Raw genomic sequence first — 22,452 nt, 5'->3', positions numbered from 1 at the left:
CAATGGTTTAGAAGAATTGAATACACTATTGAACAGATGGGGGATGATACTGAAATGAATGGATTAGTGAGATCATGAGCTGCTGTATAAAACTGTTTAGTTTATTCCTTTCTCTAAGGATTATCAGAATCTTTTTGAGTCATATTGGTTTTTTTAATCACATTTAGAGTGATTATGTTTGAAGTAAAAGTCAACAGTTTGAAGAATGTGTATTTTATTCTGTTCTATTGAAAATGAATATTCTGCCCTGGCTGGTGTGAATCAGTGCATTGAACACTGGCCTGCAAACCAAAGGGTCGCTGGTTCAATTCCAAGTCAAGGCACATGCCTAGTTTGCAGGCCAGGTCCCTGGTTGGGGGCACACAAGAGGCAACCACATTGATGTTTCTGTTCCTCTCTTTCTCCCTCCCTTCCCCTCTCTCAATAAATAAATAAAATCTTTTTTTTTAATGTAAAAAAAAGAAAAGAAAATGCATATTCTATTCTAATGATTATGTATTTTACAGTCAGTGTCATTCTATAGTGATGGCCTGGGAGAGAAACAAATATGTGAGCTTTCAGACATGTCAGCTAGGTCTCTGGTTGTCAGACCAAAGTCTTAAGAGAGTCCCTTGTGAGGCCCCTGTACTATGCTGGGCTCACTTCCCTCACTCAAGTGACCTCTTGTCCTTATAGGGATGGGGGACATGGCTGTATCCAACTCCATCGGGAGCAACGTGTTTGACATCCTCATCGGCCTCGGTCTCCCCTGGGCCCTGCAGACTCTAGCTGTGGATTATGGATCCTATGTAAGTGCTTGTTCTCCATGGCTTCTCTTTAAATCTAAAGCTACATAGACTCTGCTAGTAGTGGCCTTGACCACAGTGACTTTTTCTCAAGGCAAAGAGATATAAAAATACTGATGTTGAAGGGGGGACAAATTCTCCCCATCAAAGTCCTTCCAAAGTCAGGCTTGTGGGGACATTCAGGACTCAAGGACAGAGTTGTAAAACTTTTTTTTTTAAAGAAACTGAGAGTAAATACTGTAGGCTTTGTGCATCAGATGACCTCTGTCACATCTACTCAGCTCTGCTATTGTAGCCTAATCAGCCATGGACGATATGGAAGTGAATAAGTGAGGCTGTTTAAGTATAACTTCATTAATTGAAACAAATTTGAATTTCATATAATTTCCATATGTTGTGATATATTATGATTCTCTCATTTTTTTTTTTTTTCATGGGCTATGCAAGTCCAGGTAGTAAACCAGATTTGGCCCAGGGGCCATAATTTGCCAACCCCTTCTCAAGTGTATTTATTTTGCATGATTTTTTTTTTTTATGAAGGAAGCAACACGGAGTACAAGATTCCATCTCTGCCAAGAATCTGGCAACTGTTAAACCCTCCTGTGATGGTCTCCATGCTTTCTCTCAAGGTTAAGCTGATTATGGTTTCAGGTGGATTTGTAGGTGGGTTACAGAGGTGGTCCAGGTAGACTTCAGTGCTCTTTCCCAATTTGCCAAAATGTTCCCCCTCCGCTACTGGAAACTTCTGCCCTAGACACTGTCCAAAGACTGAGGGAAAACCTGCAATTAGAGATTTGTTCCTGTACCTGAAAGAAACCAGTATTCTTCCTCTGAAGGTTTTACACCCTGCCCCAGTGCTCTAAATTGGTTGCTGAGCGTGACTTTGGTCTGTACAATATGTTTTAAGTAATTGTATATTCTGCAGAAAATATTGTAGCTCATTATATCAAATGATAGTTGTCTTCTAAGTTGCCTGACTAACGGCTGTTTCAACTAGCGAAAGTGCATCCAGCTGGTTGCAATTGTTGGACTAACGATAAAATAATAAAATTGACACAGGACTAGATTAACAGGAGAAAAATCAATTTAATATGTGTACACAGGAGAATCATAATATGATGTTCAGGTCATAAAATGAGGCACAAAGAAATGATTGAACCAGGCACCTTTTTATATTTTTTAGACAAAGAAACAATGAATTTGTGAGAAACTGACAGTACAAAGAAAGTGCTCATTAGAAAGGAATGTAAGCAAGGACTGGGCTTGGGTAGTAAATTAGTAAAGGCAGTACGTTTATTTAGACAAGCTTTGGACTCTGGATTTTTTTTAACTCTGTGATAAGATTCTCTCTCCGCCCTCAGGAGCCAGGAGAGCACACGGGAATTTCATCTCTGTTTTTAGGGGGACAAAGAGATCAGGGTTTTCTGCTTGTATACAGGCCGATTCTTAAGTAATTTTAGTTCAAAATAATCAATATGCCATCGTAGGATATCTTCAGGTAGCCAACCCTGAGCCGTGACATGTGAAATTAAATCCATAGAGAAAGACCACATGTTTTAAGTTGATGTGAAGTTACCTGTTGGCTGAGAGTTTTCATCAGAGGCCATAGTTGGTCTTCATTGTCTCATTCTTCCTTCTAAGTACTCTTATCTCTTCTAAATGCAATGTTCTGTCTCTCATATTATTTCCTGATTCATCTTTATAGCCCATTTTTATTGGCACCCAAAATCAGCTCGGAGCACTGGGTATGGATCTGTTGAGTTTGTCAACAACCCATCTAGTTTATTTCTCTGTTTTACCTTCCAACTTTCCTCTTATCAAAGTTATGAAGAAGTAAAATTCAGACCTGTTGGAATTTCAACTACTTTTTGTCTTCCCTGATATCTAAAAAGCAGGCAGTAAAAAGATAAGAAGAAACTACATTCTAACCTAGAAAATCAATCCATGAATAATAGATTTTTACCACATTGACTCTCTACAGGGAAGGATAGACAGGTAGGAGCACTGAATGCAAATTCTTCCAGTGTCCCTAAGATGCATTATGTTTGGTTTTTCTTTGCTGGGATTACAGAGTACAATCATGAAAGGTGAAGTTAAAAACTTTAAAACACAAAACTCAGAACTCACCCTGGAAGTATACCAGTTTCTCTAATTGGCTTTGAAAACTTCCTGACTAAACGTAGCTATCAGGCCTGAAATTCTGATTCAACTAGGCACACTGTCTGAAATAAATAATCCCCAAATGGCCTGCCTTCCTTTTCTCCCCTCTGACATTCTCTCAATACTCCTCAGAGAACAGAAAATTAAACAAAATTCTCATATCAGTAACTCACAAAGCCATGAAAACATGTCACTTCAGGTCCCAAACTCAAGTGACCAGGTGACATCATGAAGACAAAATTCAGGCCCTGTTAGATCTTTGGTCCAAATTTAAGTTTCTTCATCCGAAGATGACAGAATCAGGTCACTCTGGTCATTCTGCTGTAATTGTAAAAGGAGTACATCTAATCCTGTGCTTGAAGATTGCCTTGATTCTTGAAGGGAAGGGAAAATGCAGAAGGAAAGGTGGCCACAGCTTGTTTATGATCAAGGCAATGGCACATGGGAGAGTGCTCTGGGAGAGACTTTTGGTGGGGAAGACCAGAAAAAGATGTGTCACATTGTATTATCATCCAAACGCTTCTATTTCTGTAACCAATGCCAGAGAGATCTTAATTTTATTCCAGGGATACAAACATCTAGTGGAGGCCTATCTTTGGAAAGCAGAAATTCATTAGTATAATCAAACAGTTCATGAACCCCAGGGAAATCAAGATTTCCTTTTGTATATAGTATGAAGTAGGGGTCCAACTTTATTCTTTTGCATGTGGATATCCAGTTGTTTCAGTACTATTTGTTGAAAAGATTTTATCTTGAAGTTTAAAAATTCTAAGAAAAATATTCTATTTAACTTGCTTGTCAGTAATATTCACAACTTAGGAATTGCTTCTTGCCCATTATCATTTTAGTTCTGATTTAGTTAGGACGCAAACTTTTCCTGACAGTGAAGATAATCACTATTTTGGAATGCAGGATTCTAAAATACACAACTTTAATTGAAACAGAATTGTGGTGATTCTGAGTCAGCAAGAAAAAAGTTAAGAATGAAATATTCTCATCAAAAACAATTAAGGTGCTGGCATGTAGAGAGGTGGACTTCAATGTTCTGGAAAATTTTACTTATACAGACTGTTTCTTTGCCTAGTAATGTTAGAGCAAACTAATTGCTCAGTATTTGGCCCAACCAATCTGAATCTTTTAGTTTTCCTAGAAGTCAGGTGTCCCAGAAAATGGCCCCTGGAATGAGACCACTTCACAGAGGGTTAAAAAAGCTCTTACCAGGGTCTCATTGTCTCTCCAGCTCATTCCTCAAGCCTCAGCTTAGATGTCACCTGTATTCTCCCAAGCTCAAATCAGGTGTCACTTTTGTGTTTCCAGCATCTCCCATCAAAGCTTTCCTTTGCCTCTTTGTGTGAATCTCCCAAGAGAGGCAATTTCCCTGAGAACAGGAACTATGTCAGTCTTAGGCATTATTTCCTCTGTGCCCAGCACAGTGCCTAGAACTTAAAATGCACTCAACAAATATTTTCTGACTGACTGGCTGGCCAGATGGATGAATGAATCAATCCTAAATTTTCCATCAGCACCACCTCAGCTGGGGAGGAAGATGTGTGAACACGGCAGAATGTAGGAATGAGCTGACCTGAGAAAAGAGCAGGGGACAAACAAAACAGCAATGAGAAGAGCTCAGCATTCATTGAGTACCTACTATGTGACTCTAGGGAAACCATGCATACATGGTCTCATCTAATCCCAAGAGCAGCTAAATTAGGGAAAGATTATTTCTTCAGTACAGCCCTGGCTGGTTTGGCCCGGTGGATTGAGCGTCGGCCTGCGAGCTAAGTGTCGCTGGTTCGATCTTCCAGTCAGGGTACATCAGAGAAGGAAAACTCTGACTCCAAAAAACCTCCGCTGCCTTGCGGCATACCTCTTCAGGGGAAAGGCTAAGGGAGTAAACCCCGACAGAAAATCCGGAGCCGGAGTCTCTAAGGCGGTTTGACGTTGTAGTCAACACCGGCAACTCCTGCGGCGCACCTGAAGCCAAGCTGTATTGACTCCGTCTTTCCCTTGGACCCTTCAGCTGCGAAGAGAGGGGGGGGTGTCTGCTGCATGGGCAACAGCAGACCCTCCATATCACCCTGCCCAGGCTCTGTAGCTTCAGCTTCACTGGAGAGGACACTCCAGCGTCATCACAAGATGTCGATTCAACACGGGAGGAGACAGATACCGTGTCACTCCCGAGTTGGACTGCACAGCCATTCTCGGCGGTGCAGATAGACTCTTAAGAAGCTACACCATCGTCTCTCGAGACGGACGGCTGCCGACGAGTACATAGTACTAACCAGCCCTGGCTGGTTTGGCTCAGTGGATTGAGTGTCGGCCTGCGAGCTAAGTGTCGCTGGTTCGATCTTCCAGTCAGGGCACATCAGAGAAGGAAAACTCTGATTTCAAAAAACCTCCGCTGCCTTGCGGCATACCTCTTCAGGGGAAAGGCTAAGGGAGTAAACCCCGACAGAAAATCCGGAGCCGGAGTCCCTAAGGCGGTTTGACGTTGTTGTCAACACCGGCAACTCCTGCGGCGCACCTGAAGCCAAGCTGTATTGACTCCGTCTTTCCCTTGGACCCTTCAGCTGCGAAGAGAGGGGGGGTCTGCTGCATGGGCAACAGCAGACCCTCCATATCACCCTGCCCAGGCTCTGTAGCTTCAGCTTCACTGGAGAGGACACTCCAGCGTCATCGCAAGATGTCGATTCAACACGGGAGGAGACAGATACCGTGTCACTCCCGAGTCGGACTGCACAGCCATTTTCGGCGGTGCAGATAGACTCTTAAGAAGCTACACCACCGTCTCTCGAGACGGACGGCTGCCGACGATTTCTTCAGTAAGTGGTTATCATGCACCTATTGTGTGCGAAGAACTTGGTGAGGCACTGGGAATACAAAAGAAACAAGATGGACTAGACCCTCCCTCTTAGAGGGTTCATTGGCTTAGGGAAAACAGACAACCCGTGAGTGACAAATACATAAGTGCACTAATTTGGAGAACAAAAGCCTATTGAAACCCAGGAGAAAGGTGATGTGATAGAGAGTAGGGTGCACATATAACTCTAGATTCATCAGAAAAGGAGGTATTAGGTTCTGTGCTGAGTGCTGGATGACAAAGAGTTGGGTGTATGGAGGGGGATGCAAATGCAAAGACACTGAGGCTGGCTGTGTCTGAGAACAGAAGGAAGGCCAGAGTGGCATGAATACAGGGGAGAGGTGAGCTGAGTGAGGTGGGCGGGGGTCACAGGTTGCACTGTAAGTGCTATGCTGTTCTAAATCCCCTTGTGCTGATCAGGAACCCAGGGCCCAGAAAGGTTAAATTGCATAGCTAGAAAGAGGCAGAGAGAAGACAGTGAGATCTGTTTCTTTCCCCGAACACCAGAGACTGAGAGGAAATCGTGCCACAGCAGGCATCGTGCACAGCTGGGGCTACAGGAGCGCAAGGGTCATCACTGCAGCAGGACCATCACTGAGTTTAAATCTTTGCTAGAAGATAGGACAGAGTGTGTTTATTAAGGCTAAAGTGGGCTCCTCAACTTCATGTAAAGAAAGAAGGACCCGGAAGAGGAGAGACCTCCTGACCCCTGATTCCTGTTCTAAAAATCCCCACAGATGCTGTGGCAGCTTAATTTCCTCACTGCTCTAGGCCAGGGTATGTGATATGTCTACATTGGGTTTCTGCCTGAAGATTGGTGGAACTTTCTGAATTCTGCCATGAGGATTACCTATTTATACAGTCCCTGGGTCCCTGCCTGGCTCTCATCAGGCCCTCCAGTATCAGCGACCTACCCAGCCACATCTGGGAGCGTCATTGTGTAACCTCATGCCAAGATGCAGAGTAACTTGGAAAAATAGTTCCAGGTTCATGGAAAAACAAACTTAGGGGCTTATTTGCCACAGAAATTTCTCCATTCCCTCTTCTCTGCCTCCAGCTTTTCCTGGGAGAGAGGCTTCATTTCCAGAAGACCACTCAGGGGCCACCCTGCATTAGCATGGCTGTAACCCTGTGACAGCTATCTGCATCTCTGACATAAGAACTGAACAGACTTTTGTGTGGGTTTAGTGGCCTCTCCTGCCCTCGCAAGGGACCTGCTGACAATTCTGAAACAATTTTTCCATCTTGACAAGATGGAATTTCCAAGTAATAATTATTGGATAATTACCATCGAGACAGCTGTTTTCTGCATTTGAAAGTGAGGAATGAATGCATTTTTACAGATTTTGACATTTCTTAGCACTTGTGGCTTTCTCAGAAGCCAGCTAGCTATTTAAGTGCATGAAATTATAAAAGTATTTCTAAAAGTCAAAGTTTGGAAAATGAGTACTCTTTGCCCTATTTTGGCAATGAGCTTCTGTTCCACATGCTCAACAGAACTAAGAAAGTCACAAGGCAAGCTCCAGGAAGTCAGAGCAAAACTCAGTTTTCTGAGCTCTGGCTTAAAAATGCAAAAGAAATCCTAGAAGTAACAGAGAGAAAGAGAATCTGTCTTTTTCTCTTTCCAAGTGAGAGCCCACATGACTCAAGAATGCATAGAAGGAAGAAAGAAAATGTGACCAGAAGTGTCCTGACTCCACACTTTGTACCCAGTTCATTCTTTCTCTGATTAAACATTGATTGAATGCTTATTGTGTGCTAAGCCGCATTGTTATTGGGGATGCTGCTGTGAACAAGAAAAATACCTTTCTGTGCCCATGGGATTGTAGCCCCTGGAAGGAGATAGAGTTATGCAAGCAACCCAGAGCAAAGTGTGGTGTGTGTTCTCCCAAGGGCTAGTGCAGGAATCATGGCAGTATATGGCATTTTATGGCAGGGGTTAGGGGACCTCTAATGCTTGTGAGGAAGTCATTTCTTCTGAATAGCTGAGATTTTTGGAGCTAAGCAGGTAACGAGTGAGAGGACTTTGTTCAAGCAGAAGGAACAGCCTGTAGAAGACCAAGTTATGAGAAAGCTTCATAGTCCAAGGGCAGCTCCTGTGGCTACGGGTAAGCTGTGGGCAGTGGAAAGTGGCAGGAATGAAAACTAGAGAGAGCGGCCATGTGGTAAAGGACATTGTGGCCATGATAGTCAAAGAAAGGATATTAGAGAGGGAATGGTGCCTTTCACTGTATGTGCCTTTGAGAAAGAAGATTCTGACTACTACTTGGAGAAGTAACTGAAGCCAGACAAGACTGAGAGCAACATGACCAGTTCTGAGGTGCTGGCAGAAGAGAGAAGATATAGTGACTTGAACTAGGGTAGTTGTACCAATTAGCTATTTCTACAATAATGCTGTGAAACAAACCACCCCAAAACTCAGTCGCCTAGTTTCATTATTATATATTTCTTTTTCATACATTTCTGGGTTGACTGGCTGATCGAGACTTACCTCCAAGCTTCAGATGGGTCTGATCCACATGTGTCTCTCTTTCTCTCTCTTTTTTTTAATATGCTTTATTGATTATGCTGTTACAGTTGTCCCAATTTATTTCCCCTTTGTTCCCCTGCACCCAGTGACACCTCCCTCCAGTTGTCACCCTCCCCTTAGTCCATGCCCATTTATTGTGCATATAGTTCTTCTCAACATCTTCCTGTCAATTCCACTCCCTCTTACTATGCTTCTTAATACTGCACCATTTCCCTCCCTTTCCCCCTTTCCCCTTACCTGCTGACCTCCCCCCAATATGTTCCCCATACCTGTAATTCTTTTCCCACTCTCGTTGACTAGTTAGTTTGCCTTTGTTTCAGTTCCCTAGCTTCTGTTGTTGGTTGTTCTGATATAGTTTTCACTTTAATGTTCATAGTTTTGATCTTCTTTTCCTAAACAGTCCCTTTAACATTTCATATAACAGAAGTTTGGATCTGATGAACTCCTTCAGTTTTACTTTGTCCTGGAAGCACTTTCTCTGCCCTTCTATTCTGAATGACAGCTTCACTGGAAAGAGTAATCATGGTTGTAGGTTTTTGCTTTTCATTCCTTTGAATATTTCTTGCCAGTCCCTTCTTGCCTGCAGAGTTTATTTTGAGAAATCAGATGATAGTCTTATTGGGACCCCTTTGTACGTAATTCTCTTCTTCTCTCTTGCTGCTCTTAAGACTCTTTCTTTATCCTTAACTTTTGATATTTTGATTATAATGTGTCTTGGTGTGGTTCTCCCTGAGTCCAGTTTTTTTGGAACTCTCTGTGCTTCCCGGACCTATAAGTCTATTTTCTTCCCCAAGTTAGGGGAGTTCCGCTTCATTACTTTTTCACATAATTTTTCAATTTCTAGTTCTTCTTCATCTCCTGGCAACCCTATGATTCAGATGTTGGCCTGCTTATAGCTGTCCCATAGGTTTCTGAGCCTCTCCTCATTTTCCTCACTTTTCGTTTCCTCTTTCTGCACTGGTTGACTGTTCCCTCCCTATGTTCTGATATGTTGATTTGATCCCTTGTTTTCTTTCCCTCACCACTAGTTTCATGTGTGTTTTTGTTCATTTCAGCAGGACTAGCCTTCATTCCTTCCCTGTCTTGTTGAAGATCTTCTGTTATGTCTGTAAGCATTTTTATAACCAAAGCTCTGAACTGTGCCTCAGAAAGATTTCCTATCTGCTGCTTCGTTAGATTAGATATTTGCTGTCTGGTCAGCTGCATCACCAGTATCTCTATCATGATCTGTGCCATCCTGACAGTTTTGTATTTACCTTTGTTTCTTGGGCGGGGCTGTCACACCTCCTATGCTATAGGTGGCAGAGCCCCATGCACATGTCACTACTGGGCAATCCTTCTCACCACGCTGTGGCGTTTTGCGTGGGGGCAGGGTTCCAAGATGTATTCGTGATGTTCACTGTCTGCTGATGCCTGGCTGGTTTGGCTCAGTGGATTGAGCGTCGGCCTGCGAGCTAAGTGTCGCTGGTTCGATCTTCCAGTCAGGGCACATCAGAGAAGGAAAACTCTGACTCCAAAAAACCTCCACTGCCTTGCGGCATACCTCTTTAGGGGAAAGGCTAAGGGAGTAAACCCCGACAGAAAATCCGGAGCCGGAGTCCCTAAGGCGGTTTGACGTTGTAGTCAACACCGGCAACTCCTGCGGCGCACCTGAAACCAAGCTGTATTGACTCCATCTTTCCCTTGGACCCTTCAGCTGCGAAGAGAGGGGGGGTCTGCTGCATGGGCAACAGCAGACCCTCCATATCACCCTGCCCAGGCTCTGTAGCTTCAGCTTCACTGGAGAGGACACTCCAGCATCATCGCAAGATGTCGATTCAACACGGGAGGAGACAGATACCGCGTCACTCCCGAGTCAGACTGCACAACCATTCTCGGCGGTGCAGATAGACTCTTAAGAAGCTACACCATCGTCTCTCGAGACGGATGGCTGCCGACGATGACGACTGTCTGCTGAGAGACTGGGAGCCCCCTCCTCCATCCCCACTGCCTCCAGGCCTCACAGTCCAAGGCAACAGCGATCTGCCTTCCCTGGCATTGGAATTGCAAGCTGACGGGTCTGATCTGCAGCCAGGGTGCTCGCCAGGCACTTCTTGCTTCCCCTAAAGTACAGATGTCTGTGCTTACCGCCGTCCCACTGCTGCCGCCGCCAGCACAGCTTCACCTCTCTGCCCTGGCTTCAACCCTCCTACCCATCCGGATGAGCACCACTTCTTTATAACTTCATATGTTGGACTTTCATTTATTTTCTCGAACTTCTGGTTATTTCTGGTTTTGCAGTAGTTGTATTCCTTCTTAGTTTTGGGGGGAGATGGAGTGTATCAGTCTAAGCCTCTATCTTGGCCGGAAGTCTCCTGTGTGTGTTTGCCTCTGTCTTAGGTAGAGCTGTTGCTCCTGTTACATATAAGGGGCAGAGCCTTAGGGATTCGTCAGTACAGGGAGACCCATTTCACCACGTTGTGGCGCTGTATGTGGGGAAGGGATCTGAGAAGGAACAATGCTGCTTGCCCAGCACTTGCCCCTTTTCCAGGCACTTCTCCCACTTCTGTATGGGACTGGCACCTCTCTAGCTTTTGCCCTGGCTCTCGTTCCCAGAATGGATGGGTCTGTGGACGTTCTAGGACTGTGGGGACCCTTTAAACAAGCCGACTCTGCTGAGAAACTGGCAGTTTCTTCCTCTGCCCCAACCCCCACTGGTTTTCACAGTCAAAAACAATGAGGCTTGATTTTCCTCAGTGCTGGGACTGTGAGGTGCTCAATCTCATGAGGAGCTTGGAATGCTTCCCAGGTGTCCCTCCTGACTTTTTTAAACATGTAACTGTACTTTCCACCGGCCTGCCTCTGCCACCACCACACCATGCCCTCTCTGCCCCGGCTCTACCCCTCTTACCTGTCTGGTGAGTATTTCTTCTTTATATCTTTGTTTGTTGGACTTCCATGCAGTTTGATTTTCTGGAACTTCTGGTTGTTTCTAGTTTTGAGGTAGTTGTATTTCTTCCTAGTTGTGGAGGGAGATGCAGCATATCTGCCTATGCCTCCATCTTGGCCGGAAGTCCTAATCCATATGTCTCTTAACCTATTTGAACCAATGACTTCATGAAACATATCCTTCTCATGATGAAAGGAGGGAGCACGAGAGGCCACCTCAATGATGGGAATGTATTTCAAACCTGGGTTTGTGCTAAGTCCACTAATACCCCATTGGCCACAACATATTACATTGCAAAACCCAAATTCAGGAGGCAGGGAAATACTGCTGCCCACCAGGGGGCTGCCGTATAACTGTAATGCAGGGGAGGGAAATTGAGACCAGCAATTCATTCTTCCTTGGTAGTAGCAGTAATGCTGGAAAACCATGGAAGATGAGGGAAGAGACTGCAGAAAAAAGAAGCAGCAGGATCTGGGGATGCATTTAACAACAGCCCCTAAACATATGCTAGTGGGGAGGTGAGGTGTGGCAAGACAAGGACCTAGTCATACAAGATTTTCCTCGTCATTGTGAAAAGTCTGGATTGTTTTCTAACGGCTATTGAGGATTTTAGCAAAGAAATGGCATAATTCGCTGCACATTTTATGATCAGATTTGTAAATCCATTAGGAGAAGGCAAGGAAGAAAGGAAACAGGTCAGGAGCCAGTGACAAGAGTTGCTGGTAACATGGGCTAAACTGATGAGAGAATAGACAGGGAGAAAAAGAGATTTTTTAAGGAAAAATTGATGAGATTTTCTGATGGATGCACAGAGGGGGAAAGATAAAGGGAAAAATCAAATATAACTTCTAGTTCTTTGCTTGAGCAACTAAGTATATTATGATGCCACTCATGGAAATGAGGAAAACATCATGGGGGGGGGGGATTAGGGAACATATTTAAGAGGAAAGGTCAATGGTTCCATTTAGAACAGATTAAGTTTGACATGTTTAGGGTCATCCAGGTGGAGCTAGTAAATAGGCAGTGGAATAAATGTGTCTGAAGTTCAAAGATGAGGTATGGACTGCAGTTATGAAGTTGGAAGTAGTAGCATTATATGCTGTTTAAAACATAAAGCTCAAGGAAAAAGTGAACATAGATAGAGAAGAAATTCCAGAACCATATCCTGATGTCAGGTATGGAAAGACCATCCAGTGAAGGAGACTGAGGAAGGGGTCACCAGAAAGGGAGAGAATCAGGAGAAACTGGGTTCAGGAGATATTTCAAGAAGGATGGTATAGCCCTGACTGGTGGGGTTCAGTTGATTGGAACATATCATCCCGTAGATTGAAAGATCACATGTTTGATTCCTGGTCAGGGCACATACCAGATTGCATGTAGGTTTGATTTCCAGTTAGAACACATGCGAGAAGGCTACCAATCGATGTTTCTCTCTCACATCAATGTTTCTCTCTCTCTCTCTCTTTCTTCCTGCCGTTTCCCCCTCCCCTTGGGAAGCAGTGAAAAATTGTCCTTGGGTGAGGATTTAAGAAAAAAAAAAAGAAGAAGAATGATGTAGTCACATATATCAGGGCTTTTTCAAGACTTTATCTGAGGCCAGCTCTGACAGCACAACAATCACCTTCTCCAAGAAACCTACCCCCAGCTAAATTTACTACTTCTAGAATCACATGAGTCTGTCGTCCCTGATGTACATGCCTACCCAAACTCTCTCACTGAGGGCATGAGGGCAGGACCTGGATTTGACTCAGTTAGTGCCCCCCTGCACCCAGAAGAGGGCTTCTGTGGAATGAATCAATCATTCTTGATACCTTTCACATTTTTCCTTCTCACATTTTTTAGCAAGCATTTCCAAATCAGGTTCCTAATAACCTGGACACTGCCCCAACTGCCAGGACCAATTGTTTTCTTTCTTCTGTAAACATCTGCTCCAATCCCCAGGAACAGGGAGGTGCTGGAGCCAGTTTGAACAGGCTCAGGAGAACAGATTTTGCAGTTATTCCTAACCCTACCTTCAGTGAGGCCATGTTGGTAGCTTATAGTTGACTGTGGGGGTAGTATGGACACCATGGATGTCAGCAAAACACCAGAATGCCACTACCAGGGCATGTCTACACAATATTCCCATGAGACCTGGACAGGTAACTTGGAGACAGTTGGGTGACATCTTAACAAGTGATTTTTCTTGAGGCTGTTCTAACAGAGCTCCTGGGAGCTAAGTGACGGCCCTAATACACTTAAGGTGAATTTTGACTATTGGATTTCAGGTGATGTGTTAGGAAAACGAGATGATATTTGGGGGAAGGCAGGATCTTCACAGGTCCCCCGTGGAAGGGTTTACCTGAGTAGACAACAACTGAAACTGATTCATCTCACTGTCTGTCAAAGTTTAGCTCCCCCAGAAACCATACGATCCTGAGAATGAAGGGTTTATTCAGGAGGGGCAGGAAAGTCCTGGGGGAGAGTAGGGAGGTGAGGTGGGAAGAGAAAGCAGTCAAGGGCAGGCATATTATCAAGTCCCATACTGCCTTGGGTGACTGGAGCTGAGTCCTGCGGGAGCTCTGGGAAATGGCAAAACCTCTGTCCCAGAATAATCCCATCTGAAGGGCAGGGGAGCTGGGCTATTTATACACCCACTTCAGAGAGTAATTGGTATAGGGCAACTTGGCACTCAGATGGTTCAGGAAAAAGCCCTCAGTCACAGATGCTGGAACTGACTTTCAGAAGTCAGTTGACCTCACCAAAATAGTGAGGGGTAGGGTGCAAATGGGGCCCTGATAACATCTGCTACACTAGAATCTATGGTTCTCATAATTCACTGAGGTCTCTCACAGAAATGATAGGATGGAAAGGCCCAGATGCCACTTCTGAGGGTTCCTAAGGGGTAAAGGGGATGCTGGCCTTTTTGTGCCCTGTAGGGTACAAAGAAGAGTCTACAATTTATAGTCCAAACCCTAAATCTAAGTGCAGACTTGATGCCTTACCAGTTTCCTGGCCTTGTGTGATAACGTTATTTATAATAACAAATATGTATTTGGTCTTCATCCCAGTTTCTAGCATAGAATTCCTAAAACCCTTGGAATTTCCTAAAAGAGCTATAAAGGGATCCTTTGTTATGTTAATGAGGTTACTTTTAGACTTCTCCTGAGGATGAGGACAGGTTGCCTGGTGAACAGGCCCTGTGACTAGAGAGTTGAAACTTTTAGTCCCACCCAAACCTCAAGGGAGGGAAGAGGCTGGAGTCTGAATCAATCCCAATAGCCAATTATTTTATTAACCACACCTATATAATGAAGTCTCCATAAAAGCTCAAAAGGACAAGGCTCAGAGAGCTTCCAGGTTGGTGAACACGTGGAAATTCAGGAAGGATGACTTGTTCAGAGAGCATGGAAGCTCCCTCCCTTTCCCCATACTTTGCCCTATGCATCTCTTCCATCTGGCAGTTCCTGAGTTATACCCTTTATCATAAAGTGGAATTGTAGTGACTAAAATGTGTCTCTGAGTTCTGTGAGCCACCCTAGGAAATTAATCCAACTCATGGAAGCACAGGTGACAACCTGAACTTACAACTGGCATTAAAGAGGGAGGTGGGGAGTAGGGCTCAGAGTCAGTCTTGTAGGAATGTCCTGCAGGACTGAAACTGGAAAAGTCAGTGTTCATGCTGCCTGTCACCAACAAGTAGAAACAAGGATTGAATCTTTATGCATGCTTTATTCAGATGGCCAGTGATCTGAGAAGACAATGAGTTATGCACCCTCAAAAACCATCTTTTTTTTTTTTTTTCAGATTTAATGTGTTTTATTGATTAAAATATTACATTTGTGCCCCTTTCCCTTCCCTCTGCTCCCCTCCACCCGGTGGCCCCCTCCCTCCAGTTGTCCCCCCCTTTTAGATTATGTCCATTAGTTGTGCTTACAGTTCCTCCCAACCTCTCTCCGTCTATTCCATTCCCTCCTACCATGATCCCCAATTCCTATATCATCTCCCTCCCTCTCCCCACTCCCCCTCCCTGTTGGCCTCCCCCCACTATGTTTCCCTTACCCACAGTTCCTTTTCCACTCTCGTTGCCTGTTTCGTTTGCCTTTGTTTCATCTCCCTAGCTTCTGTTTTTTAAACCAGTCCCTTTAACATCTCATATAACAGTGGTTTGGATCTAATGAACTCTTTCAGTTTTATTTTGTCCTGGAAACACTTTCTCTGTCCTTCTATTCTGAATGACAATTTCGCTGGATAGAGTATTCGTGGTTGTAGGTTTTGGATTTTCATTACTTTGAATATTTCTTGCCAGTCCCTTCTTGCCTGTAGGGTCTCCCTTGAGAAGTCAGCTGATAGTCTAATTGGGACCCCTTTGTACATAATTCTTTTCTTCTCTCTTGCTGCTTTTAAGATTCTCTCTTTATCTTTAATTTTTGACATTTTGATTATAATGTGTCTTGGAGTGGTTCTCCCTGGGTCCAGTCTCTTGGGAACTCTCCTTGCTTCCTGGATCTGCAAGTCTATTCCCTTCCCCAAGTCTGGGAAGTTCTCCTTTATTATATTTTCACTCAATTTTTCAAGTTCTAGTTCATCTTCCTCATTCTCTGGCAAACCAATGATTCTTATGTTGGGCCTTTTATAGCTGTCCCAGAGGTTTCTGATCCTCTCATTGTTGCTTGCCATTTCCTTTCGCTGCATTGGTTGCCTGATTGTTCCTTCTCCATATTCCAGTTTGTTGAAATGGACTCTGGATTCCTCACCATCTGTCTCGTATGTGGTTTTGTTCCTTTCGTTATGAAAGTTTTTCGCTTCTTTCATATCTTTTTCCTGCTCTTTTGTGAATTCTGTAAGCCACCTGATAACAATGGCCCAGAACTGAGCCTCTGACAGGTTTCTTATCTGTTCATCTGTCAGGTTCTCTATCTGCTGCCTGGTGAGTTTTGTTACCGGGATCTCTATAGTTGCCTGCCTCATTTTGACAGATGCGTTTTGTTTTCCTGGGCCGGCTGTCGGGGGCAGGGGGCAGTGCCTGCGTACGCGTCACAAATCAGCGACCCCGGCGCCTGCCTGTCCGCGACCTATTTCGCCGCCCTGTGGTGCTTTCTGTGGGGGCGGGGGTCCAAGATGGATTCACACAGTTATTCAGCTAGGAGACCGGGATCCGTCCTCCCGCCCCCCTGGGCCTCACTGTTCAAGGCGATGCTGCGGCTGCTCCCCAGCGCCCGGGGTCGCGCAAGCCAGGGGCTTGATTGCCTCCAGGATTTTTCGCCGCCCCGCCCCGCGGCTCCGCAAACAGCTTTGCCTTCTTTAACTCTTACCTGCCCAAATGGCACCGCTGGTTTATAACTTCATATGTTGGGCTTCCGTGTAGCTTTATTTTCTGGAATTTCTAGTTATCCTTTGTTTTAAAGTAGTTGTATTCCACTATAGTTGTAGAGGGAGACCTAGCGTGTCCGTCTAAGCCTCCATCTTGGCCGGAAGTCTCAAAAACCATCTTAACATCTCATTTCAAGCTGACCTTTTTATAAGGAGAAGAAAGTGTAGGTAAGGGGTTTGGGAAAACATTAATTGAAAAAGAGTTGTAGTCTAGAGGTGATTTGCCTAGTACTTTTTTATCTGTTGATCAACAATTCTTTATTTGCATCATGGGTATTCCCTCCCTGGAACATATTGGCTCAGATACCATCTCCATTGCTTGCAGAACACCTGGGACACAAAGGCTGAATTGCTTGTTGACCTCCCAGAATCACATGGTCATGCATTCCAGGACCTGGAATAACAGCTTTCCACATGCATTAGTCACTTAAGCCTATCAACGACAGCAAAGGCTAAAATATTTACTCTTGAGTTCCCCTATGAAGACTTGACACTATCATGCAGTAGATAGGAAGATGTTGAGAAAAACTATATGCACAACCAATGGCCATGGACTAAGGAGGGGGCACAACTGGAGGAAGGGATGTCACTAGGTGGAGGGGAACAAAAGGAAAAGAAATTGGGACAACTGTAACAGCATGATCAATAAAGCATATTTTAAAAAAAAGAATTCTGAAGAAAAAAAGACTTGACACTATCTGCAGGCAAATAGTGTAGAAATTGAGTTAAATTATAGAACACCCATCTGGTGTCACAGAATTGCTTGGAGGTGTGGGGAAAACACACACACACACACACACACACACACAAATTGGATTGTGACTAGAATCTTACCTTGGCTAAATAGTTAACTTCTTTGAGTCTCAGTTGTCTCATCTTTACATGGGAAGGCAAAACCCACCCTACTTACCTCACAGAGTTGCCACTAGAATTCATTGCAACTGTTGATGAAAGGTCAAAACCTATAGAAAAGTTTTAAAAATTTATTTGAGCCAGAATTTTGAGGATATGCCAAGAAGCAAGATCTCAATGGACTGAGAAAATGCCCCAGAGAATGATGGTTTTGCAGCTCATTTTATACATTTACAATCAAAGGAGAAAACATAAGGAAGGTACATAAAATCCATTGGTGGTAGTTTAAGGAGACAGAAGAAAGCAAAGCAGGGAAATTTCTAGGATTGGATAAAAAGCAAAATGTAGAGGCACAAACTTCCTTTACATTGGTAGGTACAGGATAGTTAACATTTAACATTTACAGCACATAGAGAAGGTATGTGGGGAACAAGATAACAGTGAGGGGTTCTGTGGTCTGCTCATGTGATCTTGTGCTCTGGTGGCTGCAGTTGTGTCTGAGGAGTCTGGAAAGGATAATTACTCTGATGTTTCAAAGGTGTGTTATCCTAGATACATAAGAACAATGGACAGGGCTCACTTAATGTGAAGACTCAACTTTGCTAAGGAAGCTCTAGGCCTGGGTGGTGAGTACTAGCCATGTCCTGCCTAGCTAGGAATTTATGATCAGACAATTTTGTGTGGTTACTTTCAGTCACTGAGCTTGTCAGACCTGCCATGCAACCCCATGAGCTTACAAGATCTATTAAGTGGTCCTTTTTGTTCACACAACCTGTGTTTTGTGAGAACACTCTGGAAAGGAGAGGCCCTGGGCATCAGCTGCCATTAAAGTGCTTTTTTTCTGTAGGCTTAATCACTATTCTCTCTTCTTTTAAAGTGTATTTTATTGATTATGTTATTAAACTTGTCCCAATTTTTCCCCTTCTCTCCAGCAATTCCCCCTCTTAGTTTATGTCCATGGGTCATGTGGGTAAGTTCTTTGGCTTCTCCATTTCCTATACTATTCTTAACATCCCCCTGCCTAGTTTGTTCCTACCAATTATACTTCTTAATCCCTGCAGTTTTCCCCCCATTCTCCCCCTTCCCTCTCACAACTGATAATCCTCCAAATGATCTTCATACCTATGATTCTGTTCCTGTTCTGGTTGGTTGCTTAGTTTTTGTTTGTTTGTTTGTTTTTAGATTTATTTGTTGATGGTTGTGAATTTGTTGCCTGTTTACTTGTTCATAGTTTTGATCTTCTTTTTTCTATAATGGCTTGGTTGTGATGAACTTTTTTAGCTTTACCTTGTCTGGGAAGCACTTTATCTGCCCTTACATTCTAAATGATAGATTTGCTGGATAGAGCAATCTTGGTTGTAGGTCCTTGCTTTTCATCACTTTGAATACTTCTTGCCAGTCCCTTCTTGCTTGCAAAGTTTCTTTTGAGAAATTAGCTGATAGTCTTATAGGCACCCCTTTGTAGGTAACTCTCTGTTTTTCTCTTGCTGCTTTTAAGATTTTCTTTTTATCTTTTACCTTTGGCATTTTGATTATGATGTGTCTTGGTGTGTTCTTTTTTGGGTCCAATTTGTTTGGGACTCTGTGTTTCCTGGATTTGTATGTCTATTTCCTTCACCAAATTAGGAAAGTTTTCTTTCATTATTTTTTCAAATAAGTTTTCAATTTCTTGCTCTTCCTCTTCTCCTTCTGGCATCCCTATGATCTGAATGTTGACACTTTTAGAGATGTCCCAGAGTCTTCTTATACTATCTTTGTTTTTGAATTCTTGTTTCTTCTTTCTGTTCTGGTTAAGTGTTTATTTCTTCCTTATGTTCCAGATTGTTTATTTGAATCCCAGTTTCCTTCCCTTCACTCTTGGTTTCCTTGTATATTTTCCTTTATTTCACTTAGTGTATCTTTCATTTCTTCCTTTATGTTGTTGCCATACTCAATGAGTTCTTTGAGCATCCTGATCACCAATGTTTTGAACTCTGCATCTGATAGGTTGACTATCTCCATTTTGTTTAGTTCTTTTTCTGAGGTTCTGTTCTGTTCTTTGATTTGGGCCATATTTTTTTGTCCCCCCAATTTGGCAGCCTCCATGTATTTGTTTCTGTGCATTAGGTAGAGCTCCTTTGACTCCCTATTAAAGGCACCTGTAAATTGTATGGGCGGGAGCCTTAGGTAATTCCCAGGGTGAAGCAACCCACTTCACCACTTTGTGGATGTGGAGCAGGAGGGCTCAGAGAGGGGACTGTGCTGATGTCTGGCTTCTGGAGGTTTGCCTGGCACTTGGCCCATTTCCGGTCACTTCACCCTCTCCCCATATGCGACTGGTGCTCTTCCAGCTGTTGTTCTGGTGCTGAATCCCAGAGTGGGTGGGTCTGCATATGTTTAAGACCATGTGGTCCCTTTAAGCTGAGTTTCCTGAAAATCCAGCAGTTTTTTCCACCTCTCCACCCCCCACTGGTTTTTATAGCCAAAAGTTTTGGGAATTAATCTTCCCAGTGCTGGAACCCTGGGCTGTGTGATCTTGCCTGATGTTGGGATCACTTTCTACCAAGGTAGGCCTCCAGATTTTTATCCATGACACATGTATGTGGGACCGCCTGTGCCTGTTTTCCTGGCACTGCCACCTCTCCACACCACACCGTGTCTCCTCACCTCATCTCCACGTCTCTGCCCCTCCTACCTGTCTAGATGCATGTAACTTCTTTAAATCCTTTGTTGTCAGACTGCCATACAGTTCAATTTTCTGACAGTTCTGGCTGTTATTTGTTTTGAGATTTAGTTGTAATTTTTTGTGTGTGTGTGGGTTTGCAAGGAGGTGAAGCATGTCTACCTACACCTCCATCTTGACCAGAAGTCCTTAATCACGTTCTTACCTCATTTAATTGTTCAAGGAAAGAGGTTCCCACCCAGTGATTTTTTTTACTATGTAAAGTCAAGGTTAGACACATCTATTTGGTATCTATGCCTACACAAATGTTCAAATTACCCAAATCGTAAAAGGTTAAGTGACATATAACATGTGTTCCAAGTTATAAATAAATTAGCAAAAATCTAGGGGCTTCTTATTTGCTAAAAGAACTCACTGGTTGAGTAGAGCAGACCTCAAACCACAGAAAGATTTGAAACTGTAATATGGGAAAGTCAGGATCTTTGAGGCTAGAGGGTTTAGATCCCCAAACTGTGTAGGATTCAGTTTTATGAACCACATACACCCATGAAACTAGGTATGACTGGGTCTCTATGTATCCTGTGAAAAATATACATACATTGTGGGCTAAATCCTGTTGACTTTGGAACCAGCCAGCCTTCTGTTTCTCCACAACACCTGCCAAGAGGGAATTGTAGGATGAAAATGCATATTTTTTAAGGCAAGAAATAAAAATAACATTAAATGTTGTGGTTGAACAATTCAGTTACACCTTGCATTCTCTCAGATTGATGTTGCCATGGAGATTTTCTGCATTTGTGCTTGAGAGGCTTTGCCTCTGTGAGGCAGGATGCAGCAAAACAATTGTTTAGATCAATACTGTGCATGGTTGGAGCTCAGAGTCTTTTCCAAAGGTGGTCCAGAGACATTGTCTGGCTTAGCATGCCCAACAAATTAGTTTTTGCAAGGGTTGAGTTAGAATTGCTGCCCTTGAAGAAAGTTATTGGGTAATGGAAATGTTTTATATTCTCATTGAGATGTGGATTATATGGCTACATGCATTTATCAAAACTTATCCAATAGTACACTTGATAAATAAAAACCTGTGCATTTTACTGTATGCAAATTATGCTTTAACTAAACATATTTTTGGTTCCCTTTCACTTTATTGCTTGAAAAAATCAGCTTAAACTCACCACTCACCATGGTCAGGCAAGCCATCCAGCTGTCCATTCCTGCCCCTTGCCACCCAGCCTCACTGCCTCCAAGATGAACGCGCACAGGTGTGCACCACATACACATGTGCTCAGCCTCACCTGCAGATGCTCATTTAAGTGGTGTGTGGAGCCAGCAGGGAAGGTTAGGTGCTGTGTGGCATGAGGAAAAACTCAGGACCCAGGCATCTGCCCCCTGCACTGGAACTAGCTGGGAGGTAGAAAGGGGACTCAGGAAAAAAAGATGTGATGAAGATCAGCTTCAGAGGGACAGGGCCAGCAAGGACCCAGCAAACTTAAGAGTGGTGAAAGGACTTCGGGAGAAATGGGCAGAAATGAAGTGGGAAAGAGGTGAGTGTCCCATCTGACTAGACAGAAAGTCCCAAAAGGGAGATGGGAGTGTGCTGAGCTGTGCAAGGTGAACTGCCCACCTAGAGACAGGATGCTAGGATGCGAGAGCAAGTTTCTGAGGTCTCTGCAAAGTCCCTGTCTGTTTATTCTCTTCATTAAAAGTTCTCCTGTTGGTGAGGAGCCATTGGAGGTCTCTTTTCATTTTGTTTGTGACTTATAAAATCAATACTTACTCATATGCCTATCAACAGAAGAATAATTAAACTATGGTATAATTTATGCTGGATGACAAAGAATGAGCTGTTGATGCAATGAAAAAGATGGACTCTTTAAGAGAATCCTTGCATAAAAGAGTGTACACTCTAGGATTCTATTTATATGAAGTTTCTAGGGAAGACTAAACCAACCTATGGAAGAACACTAGAGCAGTGATTGTCCCTCAGTGAGACAGAGGGGACAAGAGAACTTTCTGGAGGGAATGGAAGTGCTATAAACCATGGTTGCAGTTTGGGTCACATGAGTATATGTGTTTCTCCTAACACATTTGAATGATGAAGTTATGATTTGTGAATTTCACCATATGGAAATTGTATCTGAAAGTAAAAGACCCATGAACTACAATTGAACCCTATTTAATACTTAACAGATGCCAATTGAAGTGTTCAGGAGTGAAGTGCACTAGTATCTGCAACTTACGTTGCAGTTCATTAAATATAAGATGCTATCATTCAACATTATTGAATGATTGAAAACTTTCATAATAAAACATTGAGCAAAA

At 43.4% G+C, this 22,452-nt stretch overlaps 1 protein-coding gene across 1 annotated transcript in view; it reads left to right on the top strand.

Annotated features, from left to right (window-relative positions):
* SLC24A3 (solute carrier family 24 member 3) overlaps positions 1–22,452 on the top strand; it is a 610,095-nt gene that overhangs the window by 578,124 nt on the left and 9,519 nt on the right. Inside the window, exon 15 of the mRNA XM_090285998.1 lies at positions 676–788. Coding sequence (XP_090142124.1) covers positions 676–788 — 113 coding nt within the window. The remainder of the gene's footprint in view (positions 1–675; positions 789–22,452) is intronic.

This window comes from Furipterus horrens, unplaced genomic scaffold (genome assembly GCF_987537825.1).
Source record: "Furipterus horrens unplaced genomic scaffold, mFurHor1.1.pri manual_scaffold_8, whole genome shotgun sequence".
NCBI classification, from domain to species: Eukaryota; Metazoa; Chordata; class Mammalia; order Chiroptera; family Furipteridae; genus Furipterus; species Furipterus horrens.
Note: the sequence above shows the minus strand (reverse complement) of the source record. Positions and strands in the feature narration are given on the sequence as shown.